Source organism: Miniopterus natalensis, chromosome 6 (genome assembly GCF_054644295.1).
Source record: "Miniopterus natalensis isolate mMinNat1 chromosome 6, mMinNat1.hap1, whole genome shotgun sequence".
NCBI classification, from domain to species: domain Eukaryota; kingdom Metazoa; phylum Chordata; class Mammalia; order Chiroptera; family Miniopteridae; genus Miniopterus; species Miniopterus natalensis.
The window spans coordinates 2962418-2985358 of NC_142086.1; the positions used below are offsets into that span (position 1 = coordinate 2962418).

General features: G+C 45.5%; 1 protein-coding gene and 1 pseudogene across 6 annotated transcripts in view; one reads left to right on the forward strand and one right to left on the reverse strand.

Moving 5' to 3' along the window:
* GK5 (glycerol kinase 5) overlaps positions 1-22941 on the reverse strand; it is an 85660-nt gene that overhangs the window by 47595 nt on the left and 15124 nt on the right. For 5 of the 6 annotated variants that reach the window (XM_087818050.1, XM_016214106.2, XM_016214105.2 and 2 more), the window contains exons 2-4: positions 19722-19815; positions 16124-16199; positions 3328-3421 (exon numbers count right to left, since the gene is read on the reverse strand). In XM_087818050.1, coding sequence (XP_087674176.1) covers positions 3328-3421; positions 16124-16199; positions 19722-19815 — 264 coding nt within the window. Of the gene's footprint in view, positions 1-3327; positions 3422-16123; positions 16200-19721; positions 19816-20913; positions 21306-22941 lie in introns of those variants that run through there. The other variant, XM_016214108.2, reaches the window with a different exon arrangement.
* Positions 4634-4965, forward strand: LOC107537985 (SKA complex subunit 2 pseudogene; annotated as a pseudogene).

Consider the following 22941-nt stretch of genomic DNA (forward strand, 5'->3'; position numbering starts at 1 on the left):
ATGCAGGCGTGGTCCTCTTTACGTTTCAGTCTGTCCTTTCATTTTCAACAATGAGCCTCAGTTTAACTTTTTTAACATTTTTTTTTTGGTGAGACTATTTAAAGTTCTACTCTCAGCAAATTTCAATTGCACAGCACAGTGCTATCAACTACAGTCATGCTATACTTTAGATCCTCAGACCTCATTCATCTTATAACGGAAAGGTTGTACCCTTTTAACTTCTTTTCTCTTGCTCAGTGCTCAGACCTCCTGCATGTCTTTATATTTTACATTATTTATTTAAATACAAGACTTTTAAAGGATTTAAAGCGGCTGGCCACCCATGCCCCTTCTGACTTGTTATATGTTGACAATGCCTCAGATGAAAAGGCTCTTCCTCCAGAAGCACACTGTGCTTTTCTCTATAAAAAATGAGGCTTAGCCCTGGCCAGTATGGCTCAGTGGCTGGAGCACTGGCCTGCACACTGGAGGGTCACAGGTTCTATTCCCAGTCAAGGGCATGAGCCTGGGCTGTAGATCCTAGCCCCACCCCGACCAGGGTGTGTGTGGGAGGCACCAATCAATGTTTCGCATCGATGTTTCTCTCTTCTCTGTCTTCCCCTCTCCCCCTCCCCCTCCCTTCCACTCTCCCTAAAAATCTAGTGGAAAAAATACCCTCGTTCTTTGAGTGAGGATTAAAAAACAAAACAAAAAACAAAAATGAGGTTTTGGGGCCTTCAGGGATCTTCCGTTAAAATTTAGATGCCCGGGGAGGGGCCTTACACAAAACATATCGGGAGTTCCAGCCCTGGTCGTTCAGCCCACACGGAACCACGAGCACTCTGCTCACCTACCAGTACTTCTTGAGTTCCCGCCATGTGCCAAGGACTGGGATAGGCCCCGGGAGGCAGAGAGAGTGACACAAGCAGGATCGCTGCCTTTCTTAAATGTGCCTTCCAGTGGGAGAGGCAAGTAATCAAATCAACAAATGAGCTCATCTAAGATGACACTGGCTGTAAAAGGAATCGCTGTTTGATGTACCACCAAAAAAGAAAAAATCCTGCCAGTTAAATTATGACAAAGTATTAAGAAATAATTAATGGGCACATGCCCAGTTGCAGGCTTGATCAATGACTCATCATTGATGTTTCTGTTTCTCTCTCTCCCTCTCTTTTCCTTTCTCTGAAATCCATAAAGATATATTTAAAAATAATAATAATAATAATAATAATAATTAACAGTTCAAAATGCATCCTGATGTCAAAGGTGTTAAAATAAAAAAAAATGTATATGGTATAAGTCACGTACTGCTGGTGGGAACGTAAATGATGTGGCTACTTGGAAAAATACTTGGCAATTTCTTATATATGACCTAGCAATTGTGTTGGGGTATTTATCCCAGAGATATGAAATTTTAAGACTTTAAAGACTCAGTTTTGCACTTAAAGTCACAATATTGTGTCATGATTTGAAATTTGGGCTAATACTATAGAAGTAAATGTTTCTTGTGGTCACAATTTATTTTTAAAGCAAAAGAAGTTCTGAACATCTCACTGGCTGACTGAAGGAGTCAGTCATGCTTAGGGACAATCGACAGGCTGACCTGTTAAAAACTAAAGTAATACATTAGGATATAAAATTACACATTATAAACAGTATAATTTAAAACTGTCCCACTCAGGATTCATGACTTCTTACAACCACTTTCCACTCCCTTAATTACTGTCTTTCCTGTACACGGCACCTCTCGGTATTCAGCCTCGCAAGTTATCACAGCAAGGAGCAAGGTGCACTTTTGTTTGTGAAACTAACAGAAAGATCAATATGTGAGATCATGGCAAGTGTCTCACTCATGCATTGCTGCAGTTTTCTATAATGTATTCATGTTTCGTTTTATATAAAATTAAAGTCTCCAAATCCTAAGCAAGTAAAACTGTCTGGTGTGGCACCCTAGCTGGGAAGACATTTAACTGGGTGGAATTAGAAGTATTAAAATTATCAATATGCGATCCTATCACACCAAATTCTGCGGGTCTCACCACAGCTGCGGAGCAGGGCCCGGGAGTGAGATGGTGGGGGGCTGCCGCCTGTCACCTCCAGGGCCCGGGAGTGAGATGGTGGGGGGCTGCCGCCTGTCGCCTCCAGGGCCCGGGAGTGAGATGGTGGGGGGCTGCCGCCTGTCGCCTCCAGGGCCCGGGAGTGAGATGGTGGGGGGCTGCCGCCTGTCGCCTCCAGGGCCCGGGAGTGAGATGGTGGGGGGCTGCCGCCTGTCGCCTCCAGGGCCCGGGAGTGAGATGGTGGGGGGCTGCCGCCTGTCGCCTCCAGGGCCCGGGAGTGAGATGGTGGGGGGCTGCCGCCTGTCGCCTCCAGGGCCCGGGAGTGAGAGTGGGGGGCTGCTGCCTGTCGCCTCCAGGGCCCGGGAGTGAGATGGTGGGGGGCTGCCGCCTGTCGCCTCCAGGGCCCGGGAGTGAGATGGTGGGGGGCTGCCGCCTGTCGCCTCCAGGGCCCGGGAGTGAGAGTGGGGGGCTGCTGCCTGTCGCCTCCAGGGCCCGGGAGTGAGATGGTGGGGGGCTGCTGCCTGTCGCCTCCAGGGCCCGGGAGTGAGATGGTGGGGGGCTGCTGCCTGTCGCCTCCAGGGCCCGGGAGTGAGAGTGGGGGGCTGCTGCCTGTCACCTCCAGGGCCCGGGAGTGAGATGGTGGGGGGCTGCTGCCTGTCGCCTCCAGGGCCTGGGAGTGAGATGGTGGGGGGCTGCTGCCTGTCGCCTCCAGGGCCTGGGAGTGAGATGGTGGGGGGCTGCTGCCTGTCGCCTCCAGGGCCCGGGAGTGAGATGGTGGGGGGCTGCTGCCTGTCGCCTCCAGGGCCCGGGAGTGAGATGGTGGGGGGCTGCCGCCTGTCGCCTCCAGGGCCCGGGAGTGAGAGTGGGGGCTGCCGCCTGCCGCCACCACCACTTGCTTATTTGTGCCAGTCGGCAGGTTAACTATCTTTCTACACAGTCTTCAGCAAAACAAAAGATGAGGAAATCTGGACATTGCTATATCCTTTCTGGACATAGTCTGTATTTTTTCCATTTCTCCAGGAATGGAAACATGACTTCTCACTAACATGGAACCCCAGGTCCACCCAGACTCCTCAAGACTTCTGGAAGTGCACTATTAAGTGCTTCAGTTGACCACATGCCCTTTGGGGTAACTATTATTACATTTTCCCAGTGTGGGAGCCTGCATGTGCATATGCTCTCACTAATGTCCAAAAGCAGCACAGGCAGGGGATTATACAATTATGTCTACAGTGAAGGGACATTTACAGAAAAACAGTAGTAACCAAATTGCAGACAAGAAAAAAAGTACCTTCATTATAAGAGAACTATTCCAAGATTTCACAAGTTCAGTAGCTCTTAGGTCTTGCCAACAAATGAAGTTGTGAAAATGATTTCCTGTTTTCCTAAGAAAAATGGAAACATTTTGAAAGTCAATATAAATCAGAGACTATATTATATAAAAGATCTGCCACAAGAGAAAACAAAATTAGAAGCCAAACTACTTTAAAAATGATTTAATTAGATGGGGCTTTCCAAATAACTGTCTTCTCTTTGATTTATAAATTGAACACACTTTATAACAATTATTATGTGATAGAGTATATGAAATTTTAATCAGATTCTATGCAAAAAATATTTTTTGAAGCACTACAAAGTGTACATTTCCAAGAAAATAAAACTCTGTAATGAAAAGACCTTTAACAACTTTCTTATACACTTTTGAAAGCAAAATAAAGATACCAGCGCCCCCTGTCCTTGTACTTGTCTTGATGCGCACAATCAGACAAAACCTCTGTACCTACCAGGGGCTGAGGGAGTGCCTGAGCCAATTTCTACACCTCTCAACTTTGGGATGGGTTTAGCAAATGGCAACCTACCAAAATTTGTCTAATAAAAAGAAATTCAGAGATTAAAGATGGCAGTGGGCTGAGTGGAAGCTACACCAACACTCTCCCGGGACCAAACTGGAATGACAACTAAACTGGAGAAAAACCACCCTGAATAATCAATTGCAACTGAAGACGAGCTAGAGACACCCTCGTAACTAAGGAGGAAAAGGGGACGCCACATAGAGACTGGTAGGAAGTGAGGACGTGAGAGGGCTGGCTGGGCTCCCACAGGCAGCAGCTGAAGGTCCCGAGGGATAGCTCAGTTGTGGGGGGTCCCACTGAGGATTCTGAGGCCTAAATCCCTGGCGGGGTTTCCCAGCCCAGAGCACCAGACCTCAGGCAGGTGCCCACATAACATCTGGCTGTGAAAAGCAGCAGGGTTTCTGTCTGCCAGGGAGAGGCCTCTGGAACTGCAGACCCCCTCTTAAAGAGCCAACACACAAAGTTTTGTGTGGAGCCTCTCATCTTGGGCACCAGCAGAGGAGGGGCAGAGTGGACTGGAGCTGTGTGAGGAGAACCTAGGGTTTGGGGATCTGGAGATAGAGCTCAGAGGGGAGTCATCTGGACTCCTGTGCTGAGTCATTCCCCCAAGACTGCAGAGGACATCTTTCTCTAGAAGACTTTTACCTTCCAAGCAGCTTTTGCCAGAGGGGGAAGCAACTGCCCCACCCTGTGGGAAAACCTCTGGCCCCACCCAGAGGAGCTTCTACAGCCTGGGGCTCACTGATGTTCAAGAAAGCTGACTGATCTGATCACACTTGATACAGGCTGGAATGTGCAATCAAGACTAACCATCCTGACTCAGCAGGCAAGAAAAACCCAGTTACACGCTCACAGGAATTGTCAGCAATAAAGTCTCGGGATCAAACTTTGCATTCATGCTTTAAGTCAACTGCTGACGAGCAGAAAGAGACTAAGAGCTGCATTTGTGCTACTTTCAATAAGACTATAACCGTGATACAAGAACTACAAAAGCAAACAGAACTGGAGCTGTCACACAGACAGAAAAAGAGAAAACTGCAGTACAGCAATTAAAATCTCACATGTCAGACTTATGAAGAAATGGGCTTGCAAAAGGGAACTCTAGCGGAGAAGAGATCAATTCCAGAGAAATTTAGGAAGATGTCTTATTAGCACTTGGTAACTAGAGGTGGGGTATGATGAAAGAAAAGATTTGGCCTGGGTAATTAGATAGTGATGCATTTCACAAGAAAGTGGAACAAAACAGGGGTAGATATGAATAAATTCCAGTCAAAAGCATGGAGTGGGGAAAAAAGGGATTTAAACAATATATGCACACACACTTAGTTTTGCCATTTCAGGCAAGAAAGTCTTAACATTATTTTGCATCTGTTTTTGCTATAATCAGGATAACAGATGTCCTGGACTATCATAAAAGGATGTTTATGTACATAAGTCAAATGTGAATGAGTATGCATTGGAAATTAAAAGATAGAAAGAAAAAAAGAGAGAGAGATTGATAACAATCAGCCACCCCACCCTGTGGAGTTTCTATAGCCTGAGGCTCCTTAAGAGAATCAGATTAATCAGTCTGCAGGCAAAGGCAGACCTTAGAGTGCTTTGAGTCTTTGCCTGATCTGCTTCTGGACGGAAGCCTTGGAAAAGCAGACTTTGGTGAGCATCTTGTTCCTGCCCAAACACACCCGATCCGAGCAGAGGGGATCTCAAGCAGTGAGTTGTTGATAGCTCCAAACAGAGTACTCAGGGCCAGTCACAAACAGCATCTGACATTGGCCTGCATCAGAGACCTTCCAAAAAGACTGAGAGTCCTAGCAGACCTACCTAATACATGGAAACAAACCCAAATAGGTGGGCAAAATGGGAAGACAAAAAAACAAGCCCTAACTGAAAGAACAAGAGAAGTCTCCAGAAAAAGAGCCAAACGAAATGGAGATAAGCAATCTACCACAGATAGAGTTCAGAATATTGATTGTAAGGATGCTCAATAGCATGAAAAAAGATATGGAAACTGTGAAGGAAATGAAGAATGACACAGCAGAAATAAGAATACATTGGAAGAATAAACAGCAGATTAGAGGAAGCTGAGTATTGGATCAGTGAATTAGAAAACAGGGTAGAAAAAAATCACTCAGAGACCCAAAACCAAAAAACAACTTAAAAAAAGGGCAGTCTAAGGAACCTGTGGGACAATATGAAATGTAACAATATTCTCATCATAGGAGTGCCAGAAGAGGTCGAAAGTAAGCAAGGGTTAGAGAACCTGTTTGACGAAATGATGGAAAAAAACTTCCCAAACCTGGAGAAGGAAAAAGTCACACAAGTTCAAGAGGCACAGAGAGTCCCAAGCAAGAAGAACCCAAAGAGGCCCACGGCCAGACACATCATAATAAAAATGCCCAAAATTCAAGTCAAAGAGAGAACCTTAAAGGAAGCTAAAGAAAAGCAATCTGTTACCTACAAAGGAGCTCCCATAAGGCTGTCAGCTGACTTCTCATCAGAAACTCTACAGGCCAGAAGAGAATGGCATGAAGTATTCAAGGTAATGGAAAGCAAGGATCTGAAAACAAGACTACTCTATCCAGCAAGGCTATCATTCAAAATAGATGGTGAAATAAAGAGGTTTCCAGACAAAAAAAAAAAAGCTAAAGGAGTTTATCACCACCAAACCAGCATTGCAGGAAATGTTAAAGGGACTGCTGTAATTGGAAGTAGAAATAGAGAAACATAGGCATAAAGAATTAAAGTGGCAATAGATAAGTACCTATCAATAATAACCTTGAATATAAATGGATTAAATGCTCCAATCAAAAGATATGTTAACTAAATGGATAAGAAAACATGATCCAAATATATGCTGTCTACAAGAGACCCACCTCAGAACAAAAGACTCACAGAGGATGAAAGTGAAGGGATGGAAAAAAATTTTCCATGTAAATGGAAATGAAAGAAAAAGCCAGGGTAGCAATACTCATATCAGACGAAACAGACTTCAAACTGAAGGCACACTAGATCAGAGGGATTTAATTGACATTTACAGAACATTTCACCCCAAAGCTGCTGAATATACATTCCTCTCAAGTGCACATGGGTCATTCTCAAAGATAGACCACATGTTAATTGTATCTAGCATATTCTCAGATCACAATGGCATGAAATTAGAAACCAACTACCGTAAAAACACTCAAAAACATTCAAACATATGGAGGCTAAATAGCATGTCATTAAACAATAAATGGATTACCAATGAGATCAAGGAAGAAATCAGAAAGTTCCCGGAAACAAATGAAAATGAACACACAACAACCCAAAATCTATGGGACACAGCAAAAGCAGTCCTGAGAGGAAAGTTCATAACACTGCAGGCCTCCCTCAAAAAACAAGACACATTTTTAGTAAACTATCTGACCCTACAACTTAAAGAATTAGAAAGCTCCCGTGAGAAGCCTTCTGGACCAGGGCTTTTGTTTGCTGGGAGATTTTTTTATTGTTGCTTCGATTTCATCAGTTGTTATTGGCCTATTCAGGTTTTCTGATTCTTCCTGATTCAGTTTTATATGATCTCACTCACATGTGGAATCTAATAAATAAAACAGTCTGAGGAACAAAATAGATCCAGAGACATAGAAGCATGGAACAAACTGGTGAATCTCAGTGGGAAGGCAGGGGTGGGGAGTGGGTGGGGAGAGATTAATCCAAGAACTTACATGCATTACACATAGCCCAGGCCACAGACAGTAGTGTGGTGAAGGCCTGGGGGGGGTGTGGAAAGTGGAGGAGATTGATGGGGGGAAGGGGGAACATCTATAATGCTTTCAGCAATAAAGATAATTTTTTTAAAAAAACTGAGGAGAAAAAAAAGAAATTCAACAAACTGGGTCAATACTAGCATAAAGGTACACAACTAAGAAATACAGTAGAAATGAATCACTTTTCCTTTGAGGCTCCTGCAAATCAACCACTGACACCTGCTCACCTTCATCATCCCTCTCAGGCGTGCTTTCTGGCCTCTCTCCCGTGTGCCTGCAACTGTGTTCCATTCCTGAGGCTGACATTTCTGCTCTTATTTACCGGTCCACACCCACGGTCACATCCTCAATTTAATTAACTGGAAACATTCTACTACTGAACTTCCAATGTTCCAATACATCAGGCAACAGGTATGGCAGTTACAGTCATGGGCTACAACAGTCAGGAAACGTCCTGAGAAAGGCGTCACTAGGTGAGCCCATCGCTGCGCGAACATCGAGCGCATCTCGCAGGCCCAGACACTGCGCCTGAGGGACGCTGCCCACCGCCCTTAGGCCGCAAGCTCCAGCAACAGGCCGGGCTGTAGGCGTCGCGGGCTCCCACTGCGCCGGGCAGCACGAGAGTAAACCAGGCGCGAGAGGAGATGATGCCACCAAGCGACGTGCCAGGAAACGCGGGGCTGGGGCAGGCGGACACTGTTGCAGCCAGCCTTGTCTACAAGCAGGAAGTGCGCCCCCAACCGACGGGAGGTCCGCACAGCACAGGAAGTGCACAGACAGGCAGCGCCTGGTCCCCGCCGTCGGTGTTCTGTTCTGTGCGTGACTGCGCGGGCCCCGCGGCCCCACCCGCAGTGCCCTCGGCTTGCTGCACCGGCACTGCGCAGGCACGCGCGTGGCGCGCCCCCGGAGAGGTTGTGACAGCCACCGCGTGGCCAGGCGGTGGAACCGGCGCAGCTCCGCGGCCGGCTTATGGCACCAGCACTGCGCAGCTGGGCGCTGGGACCCACGTCGCGACGCGGCCCCTCACCCCTCTCAGTTCTCGCCAGCTCACTCCCCGCAAACACTCCGCCACCTCTGGTCCCTCAAGCACCCCCTTTCCTTCCCGCCGCGCCGCTCCAGGCTCACTCACTTTCCTGAACCCCATGCTCTATCATTTTTAATAAGAACTTGCCTTTCTTTCTTTGGAATGGCGGTAAAATGCACACACCATGAAATGCATCCTTCTAACCATTTTCAGTGCACAACTCAATGGCATGAAGTACATTCCACAAAGCTGCACAAGCATTACCACTATTTCCAGACACTCCAGTTGATTCCACCTTCTTGCTATTTGAATAATGTCACTATAAACACTGCCAATGGGTATCTGTTCTCAGTTCCTGCGGGTGGTCACTCAGAATTGCTGGGTTATATGATAACTCTGTTTCGTTTTTGAGGGACTGCCAAGCTGTTCTCCACAGTGGCTGCGCTGGTTTACATTCCCACAACCAAAATACAGGAGTTCCAATTTCCACGTGCTCACCATTTGTCATTTTTGGTTTTTTAAGTTATAGCCATCCTAGTGGGTGTAAAGTGATATCTCATTGTGGTTTTGATTTGCATTTCCCCAAAGACTAATGATATTGAGCATTTTTCATGTTTATAGACCATTTGTATATTATTCGAGTCCTTTGTCCAGTTATGAATTGGGTTATTTGAGTTTTTGTTGCACTGTAGGAGTTCTTTATATATTCTGGACATGAATTCTTGATCAAATACATGATTTTGCAAATATTTTCTCCCATTTCATGAGTTTTCTTTTCACTCGCTTGTTTCCTTTCTGTTTTGTTTTTCACTTTTTTTTTTAACAGGAATCACATCACTCACCCATATCATGAGCATGGTACTTCCTTTCCCTTTAGTGATCCCGTCACCACTACCATTAGTCCAGATCAGGGGAGTGAACCTATTGTCTTAGACCCCAACCTTAGATGAAACTCAAACCAAACATACTAAGACACGCATCTTCCACAGGACATGCTGCAATGGTTTTAAATATCAAAGACTATAAATTTTCTCAGACACATTTTTAAAACTCAATTTGCATATTATGTCAAAATAATTCCAACATGGCTTTGTTTCTTATTATTTATGATTAAATCTAGGAAAAAATGTTCTACTTTGGAAAGTTCCAATAGTTAAGAAAACGAAAGAAAAATTAGTTATCATTAACAGTTGAAAATATCTTAATAGGATTCTTTGATGTACAAGTTTTTAATTTTCATGAAGTCCAATGTATCTATTTTTTCTTCTGTAAGCTGTGCTTCGGATGCCACTTAAGAAACCATTGCTAACCCCATCATCACAAAGACTTTCCTCTATGTTTTCTTCTAAGAGTTTAATAGTTTTCTCTTTTAAGTTTAGTCTTTGATCCATTATTTGAAGAAATTTTTGTTTATAGTATAAAGTAAGGGTCCAACTTCATTTCTTTGCATGTGGATAGTCAGTTTTCTCAGCATCGTTTGTCTTTCCCCATTGCCTGGTCTTGGCACCTCAGCAGAGACCAACTGTACTAGTTACCTTGGGCTGCCATAACAAAGCATCACAAACTCAGGGGCATTAAGACAATAGCAACTGTCTCACACAGTTCTGGAGCCTAGAAATTCACAGTCAAGGTGTGGACAGGCCCAGACTCCCTCTGAAACCTGTCAAGGAATCCTTCCCTGCCTCCTCCTGGCTCTGGTGGTTTGCAGCAGTCTTTGGCATTGCTTGGTTTATAGATGCATCCTCAAAACCTCCCTCTTCACATGATGTTCTGTTTCCACATCCATATGGCTGTCTTCGTATGGGGACACTAGTCATACTAGATTAGGAACCCACCCTGCATTATGACCTCATCTTAACTAATTACACCTGCAATGACCCTATTTCCAAAGTTCATGCTTTGAAGTGCTGCTGTTGCTTCTGTTGGGTTATTTCCCCCCACTCCCCCATACTCCTAGATTTGAGATTACTGAGTCAAAGGGCAAGACAGTTTCCAGCTCCTCAGCTGTGGTGAAACCCCAGTATTTGGTGTTATAGTTAGGATCGCATATTGATAATTTTAATACTTCTAATGCCACCCAGTTAAACGTCTTCCCAGCTAGGGTGCCTGCACCAGAAAGTGCAGGAGAGTATTGGGACCACCAGTTTTACTTGCTAAGTATTTGGAGACATAAATTTTTTATAAAACAAACATGAACACATTATAGAATACTACCACAATGCACGAGTGAGACACTTGCCATGATCTCACATATTGATCTTTCTTTTTGTTAGTTTAACATACAAAATTGCACCTTGCTGTAATAACTTGAAATAACTTGCGAGGCTGAATACTGAGAGGCGCCGTGTACAGGAAAGACAGTAGTTAAGGGAGTGGAAAGTGGTTATAAGAAGTCATGAATCCTGAGTGGGACAATTTTAAATTATATCGTTTATAAGGTGTAAGTTTATATCTTAATGTATCATTTTAGTTTTTAACAGGTCAGTCTATTGAATGTCCCTAAGGCGTAACTGACTCCTTAGGTCAGCCAGTGACTCTGGCACCTGGTGTCCCCCCAAGTAGGGCAGAGTTTTCCTGGGTGAGGGCTGGAGCTGCCAGTTTATGACCTTTCCTAACTATTTTTGCAAAGTGTATATTCCTTATTGTGTGGTCTCTGGAGTTCCTGAAACTTCTGTTATTTCTGTGATCAGCTACTGATCTGAAAAATATTTTTTCCTTTTTTTAATAGGTTTAATCTTTATTGCTGAGAGTATTAGAGATGTCCCCTTCCCCCCGCTGGCCCCTCCGCCCCGCTCCCGCCCCGCCCCAGGCCTTCCCACACTGTCGTTTCTCCACCGGCTCCAAACTACCCGTGAAGGTGACGCCCCTCAAAGCTCCCACCAGACGCCGCCTGCGGGGCCGTGCAGCCGCGAGGCCCGGCGGAACCGGGGTCAGGCCCAGGCTGGCGGCACCGCCCACCTGCGCGTCGGGGACCTTCCGCGGCCTGCCCCGGCCCCCGCCACTTGCTCCAGGGATGCGGGGCGCCGAGCACGCCCCTCTTGCCCGGGCAGCAGCCCCGGCCGCACCGCACTGCCCCGGCTGCTGGAAGAGTCCACGGCAGGCTCTTTCCAACGCCCTCCGCCACTGCTCTGCGTGAGGCCGCTCTCTGCCCCTTGGTAACTGTCTTCTCTACCCCTAATCGGGATCTTCTCTCCCGCCTCCAACACCACAGCCACTGAGGAAAGTGACAGCCCGGGAGCCGGCGCGTATTTCCTCTCTATGGACTACACCTTGTCTTGCTCTCAAAGCGACTTAAAATGATAAAAGCTTGTCTACTGGCTTCCATCACTTCCTTCTCCATTCTCCAAAAATGGCATCTCCAAATTTTCACAAGGTTCCTCAAGCCCTAGGGATCTCCAGGAAATCAGAACACAGAAATTAACTCTCCCTCCTCGGCTTCCCACGCCCCCGCCAGCTGTGCCTGCAGCCGGCAGGCGGCTCCTGGGCGCAGGGACAGTCTTGCCCTCCCCAGGCGAAGGCGGGCACCCCCGCCGGCTCTGCCCGGCCGTCCTGTCTCCGCACCGCGTCACTCGATCAAACACGCCTTCGCCTCTTCTCTAAACACACTTCGTCTCACCTTTGAAGCAGAACCACAAACAGCTCCCTGGGCGCCAGGTGCCCGCCGGGCTGGCCCCGGGGTGCCTCCAGCCCCCACCGCCTCGCCCCGCGCGAGCCAGCGCCTGGCCCTGCTCCGGTCCGGCGGGCGAGGCGGCCTCCCGCAGCGCGGTGGCCCTGCTCCGGTCCCGGCGGGCGGGCGAGGCGGCCTCCCGCAGCGCGGTGGCCCTGCTCCGGTCCCGGCGGGCGGGCGAGGCGGCCTCCCGCAGCGCGGTGGCCCTGCTCCGGTCCCGGCGGGCGGGCGAGGCGGCCTCCTGCAGCGCGGTGGCCCTGCTCCGGTCCGGCGGGCGAGGCGGCCTCCCGCAGCGCGGTGGCCCTGCTCCGGTCCCGGCGGGCGAGGCGGCCTCCCGCAGCGCGGTGGCCCTGCTCCGGTCCGGCGGGCGAGGCGGCCTCCCGCAGCGCGGTGGCCCTGCTCCGGTCCCGGCGGGCGGGCGAGGCGGCCTCCTGCAGCGCGGTGGCCCTGCTCCGGTCCGGCGGGCGAGGCGGCCTCCCGCAGCGCGGTGGCCCTGCTCCGGTCCGGCGGGCGAGGCGGCCTCCCGCAGCGCGGTGGCCCTGCTCCGGTCCCGGCGGGCGAGGCGGCCTCCCGCAGCGCGGTGGCCCTGCTCCGGTCCGGCGGGCGAGGCGGCCACGGTGGGGCATGGCCCTGTCCCTATTTCACCCCGATTTCTGAAGTACTGTGGATGCTTCAGACACCGTGGCCTTACTCCTCGGGCCGTCCCACTTAGGACACTCCTACTCACCCTTCACGACCTGGCTCCAGCCCTGCCGGCTGCTCGGTGGTTAGAGCGTCAGCCCACACACGGAGGGCACAGGCTCGATTCTGGCCAAGCGCACATACCTGGGTTGCAGGTTCAATCTCCAGCCCAGTCGGGGTGCATGCAGGGAGGCAACCGACCAATGTGTCTCTCACATGGATGTTTCTCTCTCTCCTGTCCCCCTCCCTCCCTTCCAGTTTCTCAAAAAAAAAGTAAAAGGAAGAAAAAACTTGGCTCAAGTGCCTCTGGGAAACCCTCTCTAGCTCCCCATTCTCCGCTCCTCAGCCTCCCCTCCGGCTCCTTCACTGCCAGGCTAACAGTCCACAGGGCGCCTCGGCTGCGGCCAGCTCTGCACGCACACATCTGCACCGACCCTGGACGGTGGCCTCCTGACGGCACAGGCTTTTCACTTTCAGGTTCTCACCACCGAGTCCAGACACCAAAGGGGTATTTGATAAATGGAAAGTGTTTTCTACCAGTAACAGCTAGCAGATTGTGTTTGACAGAAATGAAATCTATTGATATATGATTCAGAGACAGGAGCTGAACAAACAACACACTTATGAATCTTTTTTAGAACAAAAGGAATTGAAAGCAACCAAAATGGAGGAGATATCATTTAGAGTAATTTTAGAATACAGGCAAGTGGGGGTTGTGGGAAGACCATATGACTAAATATATTGAAAAAAATTCACCCTGAACAATTTGGAAAAAACCCTCAAGGACTTAATAAAAGTTAATAAATAACAAGTTTCCTGGCATCGGAAGGTGGAGGGGTAGAAGGGGCACAAGGCGAAAAACAAAAAGGCAGTTGAAAGTTTGAGACTTCCTGACGGCATCTATATGGAAAACAGCGTTTCTGTGGCCACAGAGACAGACACGCAATGGGCACAGGAGAAAAGACAGCGAGGCAGGAAGAGGAGCTGGCTGGGACGGGCGAACAGCGTCACCCCACGAGGCCCAGTGTCTCTCTTCTTCCCTGAGAAACGAGCCAGGAGCGGCAGGGAGCGTGGAGAGCCTGCCAGCGTTACAGGCACCAGGGCTCACGGGCCCGGGCAGGAAAGGCTCCCTGTCTTAAGGTAAAGAAGCATGAAGCCTTCGGTGCATTTTTTTTTTAAATATCCAGCATTTCGGTCCCTACAAGCAAAGTTTCCAAAACTCTTGGAAGACTAGCAACACCTTAAGGACGGACGGCCAGGAAGAAACTCTCAGTTAAGTGTTTTAGGGAGGAGTCCTACCCTCTGCAGCAGCGACGCCAGGGAGGACAGTGAGCTGTCTTGGAAGCGGACTCTCCCGTTCCCCCTGAAAGCGAGATACTCCACTGCCACAGGAAAACTGCTGCCTAGTGCTTTCCGCCTCCTGTCACGAGCGACCTGGCCTCCAGACCCAACCGCTCGCTATACTTCCAACCAGCGGCTTCCCTCAGAACACGGGGCTGCCCCTGCTTCCCCCCCCCCCCGACTCCCCTTGGTCCTGTTCTGCCAGCTTTCTGCTCCCTAACCCCCTTTACATTGGGGGGGCACAGGCGGGCTCCTTGTCCAAATCCGCAGCCATCTTCTCTGTCCATATAATCCCTACCAGAGAATACACCCCCTCTCTAGACTTCACCTACGTCAACAATTCTCAAGTAGGACTGATTCTGCCTCCCACCCCAGGGGCCATTTGGCAGTGTCTGGAGACATTTTTGGTTGTCAAAACTGGGGGAGGAGGCTACTGGTATCTAGTAGGTAGAAGCCAGGGACCCTGTTAAACATCCTTCAATGCTCAGGACAGCTCCACAACAAAGAATTACTTGGCCTAAAATGTCAACAGTGCCACTGTTCAGAAATCCTGATCTACACAGTACACTGATGACTTGACTTCATTCATTTCTTCATCTGAAAAATATATTACCTATTTAAGACATGCTATGTCCAAGTCACTGGGTGGGGAGTTGGATGGGGGGTGCAGGGGGACTACAGGTGCAGGGATCAACCTGAGATGCATTATGCCTGGGAGAATGAGCACCTATCTGGAGGAAAGAGCCACGCCTCAGCCTAAACCAGGCCAATGTTCTAACCACCTCTGGGATATCTCCACATGCACATGTCCCAAGCCACACATTTTATCACGCTCCCTTCTACCCACCTTCACCACCACCTAACTCATTCCTTCCTTGTCTTACGGTCTCTACAATCTCTATCATATCTTCCCAAACATCAAGGCAGAAATCCTGTTAAACCTGAACTTCCTCTTGCCTAATACTGACTTCAAAGCCAAGTCCTTGTGAATTCACCCTGATTATATTTCTTAGACCTGCCCTCATGCCCCACACCCACCACCAATCTTCCTCCCTGCCCAAGCCCAAGATGCCCTCTGCTAAAAGTTTAGTGCTTTGTAACAAAGAAGCATTTACAGTGTTTCTGTTGTTTTCGAAAGAGTATATGCTTTGGGGTACAAAGATAATTTGGAATCTTGTCTCTACTTATTAACTAAGTGACCTTGAACAAGTTACTTATTTCCCTGAGCCTGTTTTTTTCCCTACTGAAATACAAAATGCCAAAACAGCAAGTTTCTCTGCAAGGGTAACGGAGCCTGAAGTACTATCACAGGTACTCACTATGTGGTAGCTCGTAGGGAACTGTAACTGTGTGTAATCTATACATACTTCTGGTGCTGTATGTACTTAAATATTTAAGTTGGAGTAGACTGAAAATATAAACCATAATTATAGTATTGTTTCTGAAATCTGTTAGGTTCTCTGAATCTTTTTAGGTATAAACTAATTTTTTAAGGTCTTCAATCAAGGCTTATTTGAAACACTAATTCACACGGAAACAGAGAAATGGGTAATTTTAATAACAGCTAAAGTGCTTTTACTGTTACTCTTTTATATAGGTCAAGCCCAGAAGACATGCAGGAACATACTTTATAAGCCAGGGAGTGGGCATACTTTCACCCCTCTTAACAAAGCAAAATTGTTCTTAATTCACAAACTTAAAACTCCCCAAACAGCTTTCACAGCAGGGTATTCACTGTGGTAGGAACCCAGCAATAGAGGGCTTATCACACTCACTTGTTCCACGTAATAAAGGTTGCTCTCTGTGTGGAAATGCCAAGACCAACAATCTGAGTCATCTCTATTTCAGCAGCTGAAAATAAAGATGGGTAAATCACGTTTAAAAGCCAATAAAATTTTTCTTTATAAATTGTAATATGGAAAAGAAATTGAGTATAATCTTTAGGAAAAACATTTAGGTTTAGCATTTTTTTCTTTTTATTGTTTCAATATTATTTTGTATTGGTTACAGGTGTACAGCACAGTGGTTAGACAATCATATACTTTACAAAGTGATTCCCCTGATATTTCCAGCACTTACCTGGCATTTAAATTTTTTAAAAAAAATTTTTAGAGAGGAAGGGAGAAAGAGAAACATCAATGTGAGAAAGAAACGTCTATTGGCTGCCTCCCGTATGTGCCTCAACTAGAGACTGAATCTGGAACCTAGGTATGTGCCCTGACCAGAAATTGAACCCACAACCTTTCAGTGTATAGGCCCGATCTGGCATTGTAATAACACACTGGAACTACTAAAGAAAGCATTACTAAGATGATTCTGTATGTAGCTTTTTTTTTTTTTTTTTTTTTTACACTTAAAGGGAAAAATAGTCATATTCCAATAATAACAAAATGACTTTTTTGTCTTTAAATGTTTGGAAAAAAAATTATTAGAAGTCAGATTGTCTTTTCCGACTTTTGGAAAGGTGAGAAATAGATGGCGATAGAGGAAAATCCCCAGTGAAAGTATCGTTTTTAAAACTCAGATCTTATTTTCCACACAAACTGATGCTAGAATACAAACAAAAACATAGTGGGGTTTTTTGGTCCAAATTTCTTAAAATATAGCAAGTTTTTTGTGATGCTCTTTTTAAAAAGTATTTTACCCCACTGGGCAAATTAGAGATATCAATTTGAGCAGAGGAAGACAAATCATCCCCTCCACAGTACTCCTTCCAATACTTACCTAACCTGTCCTAACATACTTACCCTAACCTACCCATGAGGAAATAATCAGACAACCCCAAAATGCAGGACAGTCTACTAAACGGGTCTATAACTTTGAAAACTGTCAATGTCACGAAGAACATGCTCTAAATTAAAGGAGACCACACAGATTGCCAGATGCAATGCCTCCTCTTAGGCTAGGTTCTGGGCTGAAACAGAAGTTATTAATGACCGGAGGAACGGGAATCTGAAGACTCAGCATTAGAAGACACTGCCGCTGTGGGCTCTGAGAAACTGAGGACTCCTCATGGCTAACTGGGCTCAAATTTTAAAACACAGGGCCTCGGGGTCCTTTCCAGAGAGACGCCTGTCATGAAGGTGCGCCCCGCGGAGAAGCCGCCCTGGGGCCCGCGCCCCCCCGCGGCTGAGCCGGCCTCGCGGAGGCCTCCCCATCCCCCGCGGCGCCCGCATCTTCCCCAACCAATCAGCGCAGCGCGTCCTGACCAATCAGAACAGTGCCTCTGGACTAATCAAACTGACGACTCGGAGCCCTGTTTGCAGGAAGACGGACCAATCGGGGGCCAGCGCAGGGCCTTCTCCGCTCCGGGAGCCCGCTAAGAACTGCGTTTCCCTGCGGGCCCACGCTGCGGGCCGACCACCGCACGGGAGCGCGGCTGCGGAGCGGAGGGCCGAGCTGTCCCAGAGGAGCCGGCCCAGGGCGGCCTCGCCTCCAGGCTGCGCTCCCAGCCCTGCTGTGTCATAACGAGCTGTTCTGTACTAAAGTTTCTTTCTGCGCTGTACCCCAAAATGGGGACTCCTGTGGGTGCTGAGCTGCGGGACTGACCACCGGTTGACACTGTTCCTGTGGAACCGCCTGTGTGCCAGCCGCGCTGTGGGGGGGCAGAGCACTCCTCTTCTTCGGACACAGTGCTAAGTATGTAGGGGTAGCAGCTGATTACGTCACAACCAATCCTCAAATCAATCAGGCCGAAAAGTTCGTAGAGGACGATACATTGCTAAACATGCCTGAATCTCTAAAGGGATTCAGTGTACTATTCCTGTAAATTTTTTATAGGTTTTGAAATATTTCAAACCAAAAAGGTGAGAAAAAGTAATTCAGCCAGAAAAATGTAAAAGACCTTTAAGGATTTACATTTACAAGTCGTCTTTCATTATGTTCTTTAAAAGGCTGCATTGAAAACATTCTGAAAGAGTTAAGATTTTGGACCATGGCTGCAGCCAGGAAAGCACTGATTTGAGAGACCACACAGAAAAAACAAAAACATATTTTATAATAACGGTTATGATAGTGGGAGGGACACATAGAATAGCCACAGCTGTTTACTAATTATTCACTTACTAACTATAGATAAGAGGCTTTCTTACAGGCCCTGGGAAACTGGGGGATGTGCTACAAGAAGAAAATACATTTCCAAAGCAGACCAAGGACAGAATGCACTTTAATTTGGTTGCTGTGCTTGGCCCCAGACCCCTCCTCCAGGAATTTGCCTCGAGAATGCTGACCATTCTCTGGTCCCAGGAACGGGCTGAGCTGTTTGTAACATCACATAGGATTAGCCACCTGGTTATCGGACTTCGAGCTCCTGAAGGCCAGGAGGCAGCCCCGACCCACCCCTTTCCCTGTTACACTTGCAGCTCCCAGCTGCATGCAGTTCTCGTCTCTCTAACCTGCATATAATCAGCAAGCTGACAGAAAAAAACGAAAAGGAGAGAACTTCAGGGTGACCAACTGCTCTCCCTGTCCTGCCGGCATTATTGGAATAAATGCTCAAATGTGATTCAACCCTGTCTCTGCTTAATTTGGCTCAAATGGTGACATGTGGTCTCGGACCCATTGTGTCCAGTTTCAGTTAATCAGTTGTAACTCCAGCCAGCAGGAACTGTGTATTGTCATTTTGTTTATAACCTGCTGGTATTTTGTACACAACAGGAAATCAAATAGGCATTAGCTACACCTGGAATAAAGAAGGAAGGTGAGCCTTTAGACCGTGACTAGAAAAAAATTTAAGCCACAGGACAGAGATGCTATTACCTTTCCTTGAGAAAGTGACTCACTATAAACTGCACTGTCCCCTGAAAAATCCTGGGAAAGTACCATGAAAGGAAAACAGCAAAATGGAATGGATATTGTCAAGAGATCAATCTAAAATGGAGCCAGGAGGCCTCTAGGAAGCTAAGCTCACACCCTCCACGTGAAACTGAACTTTTGAACTGGGCTAAACCAAATGTCTATCTCCTGATATAGTTTCTAGAACTGGCTCTACATCACTGAAATCACTTAGCAATTGACATAATTAAAAATGTGTAGCTCAGTGTAAGTCGGCTTGCCAGCACCAAACAGCTCTTTCAAAGCGACTTGGGTAACCCTTTGGAAGGCCTCTTTTTTCTGTCTTCATAAACTCTGTCCCTTTCTTTCGTGTTTAGAACAGAGTTGGGGTTTCTAACCAAATGTATGTTTCTGATCCCCAAGTAACACTTTTGTTTTCCTTGATATTCTTGGTCAAAACTGATTGACACTGTGACCCTAATAAAATACTGTATGTATACTTACAACTTAGGGAGCCCCAAAATTCTATAAACGACTGAGGAAAACACTTATTACAAACAAAATATACTTTACTATTTTTATTTTCATAAATCAAATTACCTTTGACAGATTCTTTTATTACAGCAACAAATTGAAGCCAGAGAACATCAGGATCAATTTCGACCCAGCCAATTTGAGGGCAAAGACTTTCTACCTATGGAAAAGACAAGATTCAGTAAAAACAACATGAGATCAAGTCAGTAGCATGTGGGTCTTAAGATTACTGGTTAAAATCATTAACATCATGATTTTATTATATAATTTATTTTTATTGTTAAAGTGGAAAAATATTTATATGAAATATTTATATGAAATAAAATATGAAATTTTTTGGACAAAATAAGTTTTCTTTAGTTCATGAGTTTACAGAAGATATTCGCGCTCTTTATTTTATCTTTATTTTCCAAATTTATCTTTATTTTCTGAGTTTTCTACAATAAAGATGTGTTATTTTTGCAATACAAAAAAAGTCAGGCTTTTAAAAATCAAAAATTAACAAACAAAATACCAAGTTCTGGTTTAGACTATGTTGGAGCAAACATACTCCACCCTGCCCCTCCCACTGAATGCAGAAATAACGCCTGGACAAAATGCCCATGCAGCTACTTGTGGGCTCAAAACAGTGTATGGGGCAGGCAGAGTGGGTCAGAAGATAGGAACTCAAGTACCACTGGACTGGTGGTAAGTTTCCTATATTTCTTCTGGTATCCCCTGGCCTGGGCTCCAGGCAGCCTGAAAAGCAGAAGTGGGAACCAGGATGCAGTAAAAGCCCCAAGAGAAGTACTCTTTTTTTGGCTAACACTCAGAGGGAGTACGGAAAAGCCCCATTTTTCTTCCCCCCCCCCCCATTGCCTCCATATTTTTGTTCCAGACTAACAGTGGCTGCCGCAGTAACCACAAGCACCTAAAGTACTGAGGGGGTACAACTTTCTCTCCAAAGGAGCTGGGGGTCCAAGGGGCAAGGTGAACCCCATGGCCTTTTTCTCTCTCTGTGCTCCTGATGCCCAGCCCCAGATGTGGGAAATGCCTGGCAGAATAGTGTAACGAAAGCTCCAGCTTTCTGGGAAGAGGGCCTGAACAGTACCAGGAAGATCTGAGAGGAAGCAGCTTGAGAAAGCTGTTCCAGAAAGCTGGGTATAAATCCTAGGCGCGCCTCAAAGCTGCGCATGTGTAAATGCAATCCTACACAGCTAGCAAAGGTGTTAAGCTCAGAATTAAGGGACAGATGACTTGACCACTGGGAGGTACATACACAGGGCATATCCAAACAGTACTGCCAAGTTTTTGAGAAACCAAGTCCACAGAAGGCTGGTCAGAATTTTTAGCCTGAGCCCAACTGCGTTACCTGCCTGCTAAAAGAAAAATATCAACGTTCATCATAGGATTTACACAAGATCCAGCATTTTATACCATGATATTCAAAGTGTCCAGGATACAATCCAAAATTTCAAGGTACATAAAAAACAGAAAAATCTCAACTCACATGGGAAAAGAAAATCAACAGACACCAATGCCAAGATGACACAGGTATCTGAAAAAGGCTTTCAAGCAGCTATTATAAGATTGCTCCAAGAAGTAAGGGCAAACTCTTTTGAAACAAATGGAAACATAGAAAGTCTCAGCAAAGAAATGAGACACAAAGAAAAACAAAATAAAAATTTTAGAATTGAAAAATACAATAATTAGGGGAGTAGGAGAAATTGTGATGAAGACCTAATGTGCAGACGGCATGGTGACTATAGTTGTTAATAATATATTGTATGCTTGAAATTTGGTAAGAAGTAGTTATCAACACACACACACACTAGTAATTTTGTGAGGTGATAGATAAGTTAATTAGCTTGATTGTGATTATCACTTCACAGTGTATGAGCATACCAAACAGAATGTTGTACACCTTAAATATTTACAGATTTTATTTCTCAGTCACACCTCAATAAAGCTGAAAAAATCAATTTAAAAAAGAAAAACGTAATAGTTAAAATTTAAAAACATACTGGATGGGCTCAATAGTAGAATGTAGACACCAGAAGAAAGTCAATAAACTTAAAGATGGACCAACAGAAATTATCTATTCTGAATAACAGAAAGAAAAAATATTAGAAGAAAATGAATAAAGCCTCAGGGATCTGTGGGAAAAGAGCAAAAGGTCTAATATTTATGGCATCAAATTCCCCAAAAAAGAAAGTGTTCCATGCAGGAAAATATTACTTCAGGGAAATAATGGTGCTAAAAACTTTCCAAGTTCAGTGAGATTTCAAATCTGTATATTCTAGAAACTGAGAAAACGCCTAAGAGGGTAAGTCCAAAGTCATACACATCCAGATTCGCCATAACTAAAATGACAAAAAACAAAAACAAAGAAAAAAATTTGAAAGCAGCCAGACACATTGCATATATAAAACAATGATCTGAATGAGTGTCGATTTTTCATCAGAACCATGAAGGCCAGGAAGAAGTAGCCAACATTTTTAAAGTGCTGAAAGAACAGCCATCCACAATTCTATATCAAAATTCAAGAATTTTTGTAGATGCAGACATTATGATTCTAAAATTTATATGGAATGGACAAAGAACTAAATAGCCAAAAAATGTTGAAAAGAATAAAGTTGGAGGAATCACACTACCCAATTTCAAGACTTACTAACTATAAAGCAACAGTAATCAAAAAGCTGTGCTACTAGCACAAAAGAGACAAACAAATCAATGGCACAAAATAAAGTGCAGAAATAGACCTAAACAAATATAGCTAATTAATTTCTGACAAATGTATGAGGCAATTCAATGGAGAAAAGATAGCTTTTTCAACAGAGTTTGAACAACTACATATGCATGTGCAAAAAAATTTAACTTCAACCTAAACCTCACATCTTATACAAAATTAACTCAAAATGGATCATAGATCTAAATGTAAAATTGCAAAATGTTTAGAAGAAAACACAGGAGAAAATCTTTGTGACTTGGGGTTAGGTGACAAGTTAGACATGACACCAAAAGTATTATTTATAAAACAAAAAAATTGATAAATTGGATTTCATCAAAATCAAAAACAGTTGCTCTGCAAAAGATATTGTTAAAAAAAGATGAAAAGACTACATACAGACTGACTGAAAATATCTGAAAATCATAAAACCAATATAGGAATCATATCCAGAATATACAACAAAATCTCAAAGCTCAACAGTAAGAAAACAAACAATCCAATTAAACATGAGCAAATGCCTTGAATAGGCACTTTACCAAAGAAGATATATGGATAGCAAGTAGGCACATAAAAATA